The sequence below is a fragment of the Benincasa hispida genome, chromosome 10 (genome assembly GCF_027475165.1).
Source record: "Benincasa hispida cultivar pf3 chromosome 10, pf3_genome.v1.1, whole genome shotgun sequence".
Lineage (NCBI taxonomy): Eukaryota > Viridiplantae > Streptophyta > Magnoliopsida > Cucurbitales > Cucurbitaceae > Benincasa > Benincasa hispida.
In genome coordinates this window covers 43,553,042-43,562,922 of record NC_143487.1, presented here as the reverse complement: position 1 = coordinate 43,562,922, position 9,881 = coordinate 43,553,042, and the positions used below count along the sequence as shown (strand labels likewise).

At 34.1% G+C, this 9,881-nt stretch overlaps 1 protein-coding gene across 4 annotated transcripts; it reads right to left on the bottom strand.

Moving 5' to 3' along the window:
- Positions 1 to 2,237: 2,237 nt before the first annotated feature.
- On the bottom strand, positions 2,238 to 8,934 carry GONST1 (golgi nucleotide sugar transporter 1). 4 transcript variants are annotated; one of them, XM_039046638.2, is made up of 11 exons: positions 8,496 to 8,934; positions 8,302 to 8,407; positions 7,182 to 7,326; positions 6,748 to 6,979; positions 6,467 to 6,606; positions 5,617 to 5,746; positions 4,616 to 4,714; positions 4,040 to 4,194; positions 3,455 to 3,571; positions 2,786 to 2,883; positions 2,238 to 2,672 (listed from the first exon to the last, which is right to left on the bottom strand). In XM_039046638.2, the coding sequence occupies exons 4-11, from the start codon at positions 6,964 to 6,966 to the stop codon at positions 2,620 to 2,622; spliced, it is 1,011 nt and encodes a 336-aa protein (XP_038902566.1). In that variant the 5' UTR covers positions 6,967 to 6,979; positions 7,182 to 7,326; positions 8,302 to 8,407; positions 8,496 to 8,934; the 3' UTR covers positions 2,238 to 2,619. The 4 variants fall into 4 exon arrangements, with proteins under 4 accessions (XP_038902566.1, XP_038902570.1, XP_038902567.1 ...); XM_039046642.2 differs by having other exon boundaries at positions 5,617 to 5,681; positions 8,496 to 8,724; XM_039046639.2 differs by having other exon boundaries at positions 7,193 to 7,326; positions 8,496 to 8,701.
- Positions 8,935 to 9,881: the final 947 nt, after the last annotated feature.

The following is a 9,881-nucleotide window of genomic DNA, read 5'->3' as shown; positions in this document are numbered from 1 at the left end:
TTTAAGCAGTACTTTGTGTCACCCTGAAAGTGACATCCATTCGAAAAGTATTTTTTTAGGTTAAATCTAGATTTTGGTGATTAAGGGGAAGTTGTTCGAACAGAAATCAAGTTTACGATTTCAACTGCCACATCTCCACATAGTTCATACCGTGAGATTCATATGATGCTTCGTGTCATCCTGGAAGTGACTTCCATTCAGAAAGTGGATATATGAGTCAATACCAAGGTGAACGGGGCAAGTAGTACATAGTAAGTGGGTGAAGAAAATGTGTCAACATATCCTGCGGTCTCCTTCGTTAGTTTGGACCGTGAGATTCCTATGTTGTGTCTCTTGGTTAGCTTTAAGCGGCCCTTTGCTAGTCGTTTAACGACGGCTATCCCCTCGAAGGGTTGTAACATAGGATTTAGAACAACTCAATCTCCAGAAATGGATAGGATTTCTTAGGTCCATTCCCAACCTTGACTCTCCACTTTGGTAGCATAGTTGGGGCCGTCTGACGTCTGAAAACGGAGGGTTACACTTACAGAATTATTAAGTGTTAATAACTATCATTTTGAGTTATTCTAGAGATAGTATTTAGTCAAGAATGTCTTGATGTAGTATCGTTGCAAAAGAATAATCTTGGGTACATTATTAAAATTGCTGAAACTTGATTGAATTTAAAAGAAATTCAATTATAAAATCTATTTATAATTTCGTAATGTCGAGTTCAATAATACAATTGTTGGCATCAGATAAACTTATTGGGGATAACTACGTGACTTGGAAATCAAATTTGAACATGATACTTGTGATAGACGATTTACGGGTTGTCTTAACAAAGGATTGTCCTCCCATTCCTAGCTCTAACATAAATCAAAATGTTCGGGATGGGTATGACAGATGGGTCAGGGCTAATGATAATGCCATTAAGTACATTTACAACAGTCGCATGAAAGAAGGGACCAATGTTCGTGAACATGTCTTGGACGTGATGGTCCACTTTAATGTGACAGAAGTAAACGGTGCTGTCATGGATGAGAGAAGTCAAGTTGGTTTTATTCTAGAATCTCTTCCGAAGAGTTTTCTGCAATTCTGTACGAATGTATTGATGAATAAAATTGAATATAGCTTGACTACTCTACTGAATGAGCTACAGGCTTACCAGACAATATTGTGAACAAAGGGTCTGGACTCAGAAGTAAATGTTACTACTGTCGAGAAGAGAGAAATGTCCTCCAAGCCTGATGTTGTCTCCTCTTCGAAGAGTAAGAGTATTCCTGGGAAGAAAGGCAAAGGGAAAGGGAAGAAGAAGTCTGCTAGAAAGAAAGGCAAAGAGAACGCTGCAGAGAAAGGAAAATGTTTCTACTGCAACGAAGAATGGCACTGGAGGAGAAACTGCCCTCAATATCTTACCGAGAAGAGAGCAAAGAAAGGTAAACAGGCTAACTAATTTCTGGGGATTGTTTGCTCATCTCGACCAGTGGGAGAAGTTGCTACTTGTTGTCCTTTTCTGCTTGTTATCCTTGTCACAGCCTTTTGTCAACTTTTCTGCTCATCTCAACTTTTCTGCTTGTTGTCCTTGTCACAACCTTTTGTCTACTTTTGTGATACTAGGTTTTGGGCTGCATATATGGTTTCGGTCATGATGCTTCTGATTTGGTGCTATTATTAAGAACATCAAATAACTACATAACTTAATTAATAAAAATAGTTAAAAAAGTATAAATTTGTTAAAATATGGATAATAAATAATTAAATTAAGAATAAAAAATTATTAATATTAATATTTAATAATTAATTAAAATAGTGATAATCATATTATATTATATTCTTTTTCTTTTCATCTCAGGTGTGTATTGGATGAGTTATGTTGTAATAATATCATTGATTTTGAAAAGTGAATCTATGAAACAAACAAGATGCTCATCTCAAAATTCATAAGACAAACAAGCTCTTATAGACTTACTCCATATGCTGATGCTTTTCTAGTTATGTTTTTCTTATTACGGACTTAATTTGAGGCTAGATTCAAGTATTTTGATAATTAAGTTTAAACATTTCTATAGCATTATTTCTTTTTTAATTGTTTTGGCTTGATTTTTCTTGTTGGTTGGTTCGTAGGCAAATTTATAATTAATTTTGAGAACATATTAATTATGTAATTAATCCGACTCACGAGTAAAAATGAATTTCAGCGTTTGGGAAATTGCGAAGTGTCCTATAATCTTATGAAAAAATTAAATTCTCCCACATGAAAAGGGTTTAAACTTTTTTTTTTTTTAATTATTTAGACAAATTTACAAATCCAGAATGTCCCATAATTACAACTATTAAAAACGACAGAGAACAGTAACATCCTTTACTTCAACAATCAATGAGCTTGCATTGTCTTTCCTTCATTACAACAAACAGAGCCAACTCAAAATTGGATTTCAACAAAATTCTCTTCAGCCTCATCCCAATTACAAAGCTGAAAACCACCTCAGCCAACAAAAAAAAATGAACTGCAGCAATGAGAAATGGCTCCATTTTCTATTTCAAATTACAGTCAACTGCAAACCAGCTTCAGCAAGCAGTAGTTCGATACGAAACAAGGTCGAGGAAAAGTCCTTTTTCGATTGTCACTTATGAGGATTAACTTCTCTCTCGAATTTTGGCTCTTGCAAAAAACACACCAGCCAAAAGCCCTGCAAATTTCCATTTCCTTTTAGTGGTTTTGCATATACCAATCAAGCATGTGGTTCCCAGACATATAGCTACCAAGAAAATACGACATCGGAATTAGGTAGGTAAAACTCACCGAAAAATATACTCGCCGAGTTCTCCACACTTGTAGGGACCTTGAAAAGGAGGATACCAGCAATAGAGAGAGGGATCTTGTTTAGTGAACCCACTAGGCTGCAAGTTATATTGCAGAAGATCAGATGAGCATATTTAACTCTCATACCAAAAACCTGAACTGGAGTATTATAAAAGCAATAATATATTTTAAATCTAGCAAGTTCATACAGGCATGCTATTTATGGAAATATAAGGTGAAAAAAAGGAAAATTTTGTCAGGAAACAAGTAATTAATGGTGGACAATCAGCAATGAAGTCTCCAACACACACGAAATAAAGTTAGAATCAAGGAGAGACTACATCAGTAATTTTGCAAGAATTTGTTTCACCACCGTTCTCCATGTAAACAGATTTTAAAAAAGGCAATTCAGAACAGAGGATGTCATGGTGTAGAAAAGTTAGAAGCCAAGATTGAAATCCAACTAATTATCAGCTTTTTCTAAGATGGCGATTTAGTATGGTATCAAAGCACAAAGTATGAGATTCTTAGTTCAAAATGCTGCACAAATTAATGCTCTTCATTCCATGTAAAGTATATTTATTGTGCCTTGTCATTAGTCTAATATCCAAGTTCATACAAGAGTCACATAAATAGCATGAGCATTATACTTTCTTTTCCTCATTTTACCTGTAGGTTGTTGCCCCAGTTTGATGGAGAAACCACATGGAGGTGAAACTAATTCCTAGACCCAAAACACCACTGAATGTAATCACCAGCCAGAACATCGGCAATCTCAAAAGCGGTCTGCCAAGTATTCAACACTCATCAAGTTCACATTTATGCAGGTCAAAACGCACACAAATGACAAGAGAAAGGCTTTCCAAGTCAATAGTACATCACTTCAAGTCATAACTTTCCTCCATGGGAACTTCAATAATTTCTCTCTACAGTCCAAGCTCAAGGTTCAATGTCTAATTAGAAAACTTAATAATGTTAAGGTCTCTTAGATCAAGCCTTGAAGTAGGCAATAAGAATTTAGTGAGACAAACCTTGAGCATAATGGAAAAGAGGACCTGATACTTTAGTTATCTAAAAAAAACCAACATGGAAAAACCAAAGTTGGTGATTGAAGGCTTTGATTAGTTTCTCCTATTTTCTCAAAATTAATTGGCTAAAGAGACATAAATCTTAAGAAAATATAAATTGGATATTAGAAATGTAGGAACGCGAACGTTACAGGCAGAAAGAGAAATGCAGATAAAAGATACTTACGTTCTTGAGAGATAATCAATCTCGTTAAACACAAAAACAAGAAATATCCCAAGAGGTAGAGAAAGAGTGTTATTTAGGAGGACCATTGAGAACTCATTCAAATTTCCAGATCTGGTTAGCTGCTTTGCTGTGTCCATTACCCTCCGTAGAGTCAGCTGCACAAAAATTGTACATCACCTGTTTTGTGAAAGCTAATAAACTATGAAAAACTAACTGCACATTTAAGACAACTAAGATCAATTGCCCAAAGTGGAATAATAAATAAATCTAGATTGATATATCCACAATGACCTCCTTCCAACTCTCAGCTATCCTTTTCTCAATTTGAACATTGAACTTTGAATTATTTGGATGCAAACAGAACCAATTCATTTTTGAGAAAGCAACGAACCCCGTCACTTACTCAACGGAACTACTAAAAGGAAATGATAGAAAAGATACGAGAGTAGAATTAAAAGGAAATGATAGAAAACATCATAATCATTCAGGTGGTAGAAAGGGTATGAAACAAATCAAACCATGAAATGGAAGCATAAGAATAAACAAAATATAAAAGCCTTAAAGATATGTACTTACAGAATACGATGCAGTCAAGAAGCAGTTGATAATTTGCCAGGCATACCCAACCGCATGAAAAGATAAATCAGTAAGCCCCCCAGTAATTGCTGAGATTATCTGCACGACGCATTGGATTTCAATTACTCATTTTAGAATTCATGATCACCATGGAAAATAGGTTTAGGCTACAAATGGAGGAAACATCTGAAATGGAAAAGTGATTAAATGATTGAACCCCTAAAATCTAACTAAATTATCATCAGGTTGATAAATTGAAGGCCCCCTTCTGTGGGAGTCCAAGCCATCAGCAAGATACCACTCTAGAACTGCTAAAATTCTAACCTCGTGTCGCAAAACAAAACAACAAAACCAAAGTTGCACTCAATCTTACATATGAAAGCCATGCATTCTTGTGACATATCCATACTTTGATGCCTTTGCACATCCTTTGTGCAGAGGGAAATTCACTTTATGGGTGATGATTAACGAAGGGTTACAGGCACCATAAGCATTTAATCATATAAGTTTTATGCAGTGCAAATCAAATATTTGGAGTCAGCTGGTTGGTCTAATTGTAGAGCTTACTAAAATGAAATTTCAAAATTGAATCCTCTATACAATCTTATCAAACCCAATTGGATGGGATCTTAAATAAACCATGATATATATAAAGAATTAAGTAAATGACTCCTTACATTCTTTAATTAGCTAGGAAGGATGCACACTTTATTTGAGTAGGTCAATGTCAAACATGGTCCCAATCCATGATGAGTCTCAAATCTTGATTAGTTTAAAATCTTCCAAATATAATTGGAAAAAAATCAAAGTGAAAATATTTGATTGAACTGGTTTCTACATGTCATGTCCTATTTTTACACAACATAATTGTTTCCTGCCATTCCCTATCGGATGCTTTTGTTTTTGTTTTTTTCTTTTCCGTAGCCATTGCATGGAACAAAATAGCATAAACTATGCTTTTTGCAACTAGTCCTTATAACAATACTCAAAAAATACTATACCATGAGGAACAGTGCAGCCCAGACCCTGTTGTCATGATGCTTGCCGAATAGATACATTTCACCAACTGCAGTTATTACATTGGTAACATTCTTCAGAACTGTGACCATAGCAACATTAATGTATTTCAAACTGCAGGAGAAGTAAACATTGTTTAAGAAAGTACATGAAACACAAACCTACAGATAAGTTACAGACAGAAATATAACGGACCCAGACCCAAAAAATAGACCCATAGAGGAAAACACAATACGAATTCAAGATGTTGGTGAACAATGATTATGTATGGCATTCACAATGCACCGAACACAAAAATGAGACTGTATGATAGACAAAAGTGGAACCACATTGGTAGACGAGAAAATGGGTGTATGACTTCTTTTGCATAATTGATTCATTTTAGAAAAATTGGTTTGCATAATAGCAGAAGATTCAAATTAAACTTCAGCAGCCAAATTAGTGTAAAAAGAATGTACCATCTTGTTAAGATCTTGGACTTGACTCAAAGGCAGAAAACTTTTTTCTGCACTATGATATGGTACATAAAACTCAAAAAAGTTTGGCTAAACTGACGTCTACAGGGAAATCCTGTGCTTGTTAGCTTTGTGGATGACAGGCATTATTGAATCCATTTGTTAACCTTTGGGGCACACGGGATGATTTTGTGCACCAATGTTCATCAAGAAGAAGCTTAGGTAGAAAATAACAATTATGCATGTGCTGATTGATCAAAAATTATGTGCATGTTTTCAATAAAGACCAGAAAAAAATGTAAGTCTGAAATCTTCAAAACTTCTTTTCAGTAAACACATATTTACATTCTGTAAACAATAAGGAAAAGAGAGACCATACCTGAAGATACTCGTAATGAGCATCCCAACAAAGATAACATTAACAGGCAGCCACACTTTAACCAGTCTCCAAGTTAGTGGTTCTGTGGATATTATGCCCATAAAATTCATTATGGTTACAATACTCACTGATACAAAATTCTGCATCAATAAACAGAGCAACTACTTGTTAGTCTTCCAATTATCCATCAGAAATTATGGTAAACATTAAAGAATATTAAGCCACTAGAAGGGAAGAATAAATGTTAACTTATTAACATATTTTCAATGATGAGAAATGACCTGATAGACCATCAATGATATCCCAGCATTGAAATCATAACTGGAAAGCACAAATTTGTTTACTAGTATCATGCTGCACGAAGAAATGCAGTATGCAAGGCCAGACAATAAGGCCTGGTTATGTAATCTAAATACCCTGTTATTGCGTAATGTTTTGTCTCTGTCCTTTCCCATTTTACCCTCTTCCAAGTCAGATTCACCATTCTCAAAATGCTTCATCTCTACTTACTACCTACATGAGAGCCAAAAAGCAAAAATAATGATAAATATGGATCTAACTTTAATTTTATACATTACCATATATTTAAAGGGGAAAAATAATAAAATTACTTGAGACAGAAAGAATGAATAAATCTCAATTCCAGAGAAACGCTGAATATGAAGAACAAAAGAAATGCAATATTGAATAGAAGTAACTATTGCGAAAAGAAAACCTGTTAATTACTTCTCCTTTTGCTGCAGTCAATCTCTGATCTGTTATTCAATATGACTATTCCGACACTCTTTTCCCCACCGCTAACGTTGTAGCGGTGTCATTCAGATTGTAAATGGTTTCTTTCCAAAATGCTTCATCTACAACTATTACATGCATGGAAGCCAACAAGAAAAATTAGGCTTAAATGGATATCAACTTTTAATTTTATGTAATACTACATGACTGACTATAGGGGAGGGACAATAAAATCACTTAGACAGAAAGGATGAACCTAGAACCCCAAATAAATGCTGAACGTGAAGAACAAAAGAAGCGCAAGATTGAACAGAAACAAAGCAATTCTTCTGAAATAGAACACAGCTAACTACTAGTATTGCTTAAGTCAATCTCTAATCTGTTATTTCATAAGACTCTTGCAATCTCATGTTTTTTTCATGGTCAAGAAGCAGAGTCATGAAGTATTTGTTCTTTCATAGTCATTCTAGTAGGAGATGATGGGAATTCTTCTGAAGCAAGTTCATATATGTTGAATTTATGAACAAAAGGCAAAAGAAAATAAGTCCCAACTTTTGTGTGGCATAGTTTAAGAAGGAACCGGATGACTCTTTGGATAGATGCAAAAAACACACCAATGGCTGGATTAAAACTAGAGGACCTCCCAAATATCCAATGGCAAGAAAAAAGACATGGAAGAAGTGGCCAACCTTGTGAAATTCCAGACCTTTTTTCATGGTGTTCTCTCCCTAATTCTTCTAATCATTCTAGTTTAGGTATTAACTAAGAAAAAAATTCCTTGTGCACCTTGTGCATGGTGCAAACTTATGAATTTATACATGCAGCATACCAATAACTTCAGATACTACGTTCTGGCTACAAATCCAATGCCCCAATTTGTCCCTTTCCCTATAAAGGTACTTTCTCTTCCAATATTCCACATCTTATAGCAAGAAAGAGTAACATAAGCTCCAGAAGTTCCCATTGTTCAAAAGTAAAGCTTCCCAAACTTCCTAATATCCTTCTTCCTTGCTAAGACATCACAATATCTCAACACCCAAAAGGACAAAGAGACGTTCCTGATTCCAAATTAAGGCTGAAACAGAAATAATAGACAAAATCACCTGTGAATCATCAGGCTCAGAAACTCAGCAATTCCACAGAAGAAAGACGATCAACTTCACGATTACAGAAAATTCATAGGCGATAAACTATGGCATGGCGGCACTTCTGAAGAATGTGAAAGAAAAGTCATGAGCATCAGCAAAAATAGGCGAAACATAAAGAACCCAGAACTTCAATATCGGAACAAACTTACAGAAATCGGTTGACTCGTCTTCCCCACGAATGAAACAGGAAACTTGTAGAGGGGAAGAAACGAGGGTGAAGTTGAAAGCGGGAGCAGGGAGAAATCAAAAGTTGTACAAAGTCCGAATTGAATGAAATGAAGCTTATAGGGAAAAAGGGAAAGGATTTTTGTTGCTATTTTAATACCCCGAAGAAAAATGTGGAAACTTGGAAATTTCATATTATGAAATGTAGAATTTGGGTCAGAATATTGGTTGAAGCTCTTAAAAAAGTAACGCATTCGGGAGGTGGGTTAATGCGCACTTGCTGTTTCCTTTGGCCTAATTATTCAATCCAAACTTCAATCCACACAAAACGAATAATCTGTTCTGATAATTCTCCACTTTCTTTTTCTCTTAATTTGTTGTTTGTTTAATGTAACGCTGCTTTTGGGAATCTCAACTTTCACCGACCGATCTCGTATTTGCTGATCGGAGGTAGTGATTGCAATTTGAATTGGTTTAGTTTGGTACTGTTCTGTTCGATTTCTAGTAGACTCAACTGAATTTCTCAATTTAGGTTTAGGAGTTTCAACGAATAATTACTATTGAAGAATCAATTAGTTCTGACAATTAAAACTAAACCAACTATTGTTATTTAGATTATAAATGAAAATTAATTAACAAAGGGAGGCGACTAATTTAACAATGATGTTTTATCTGACTACCTTATAAAATCAATATAGAAAAATAAATCAAAATATTTACAAATGTAGCAAAAATTCACTATCTATCTACGACAGAGTGCGATAGACTATTTTTTTATCTATCATGACATAGATAGATACAGATAGTCTATCACTATTTATCGCAGTCTATCACAAATAGATTGATATTTTCTATTATTTATAAATATTTTTAACAGTTTTGTCACTTAAAATAATTTTCCTAAAAAATCAAAACCTTTCCTCATATGCTTACCTCTTAATAATGAGTTGAGGAACACTTTTTTTCCTTTTGAAAATAATAAATTATGTAATAAAAATAATGATAAATTCTTATAAATTAAAAAATTCCAAAAAATATTTACACTTTATAGCAAAAAATTCAAAAGGTGTTTTATACTTTTTAGAATTTTTTGCTATAAAATGTAAATATTTTTTTAAAAAAATTATACTTAAAAAGACCCGATAAATAATTATAGTAAAGTTTCTCTAAAAGACTAAAAATAAGGTTACATAGTAAATGGGAAAATATTGATCCCATTAAATTCATTACAATTCAAGTAGGTTTAACCCTAATATAATTGAACCTACTCATTATGGAGGTTGTTTGATTCAATTCATTGATTTAAGTCTCATTCAACCCTATTAATAAGTAAAGCTATATGATTTGTTTTCTATCTTTTAAAATTAAAT

Coding starts and splice junctions, on each gene's coding strand:
- GONST1 (XM_039046638.2), bottom strand. CDS start 6,966: ATGAAGCATTTTGAGAATGGTGAATCTGACTTGGAAGAGGGTAAAATG. Junction 5,747..6,466: donor CTCATTACGAGTATCTTCAG/GTATGGTCTCTC, acceptor CTTCTCCTGCAG/TTTGAAATACATTAATGTTG. Junction 2,673..2,785: donor CTCGGCGAGTATATTTTTCG/GTGAGTTTTACC, acceptor GGAAATTTGCAG/GGCTTTTGGCTGGTGTGTTT.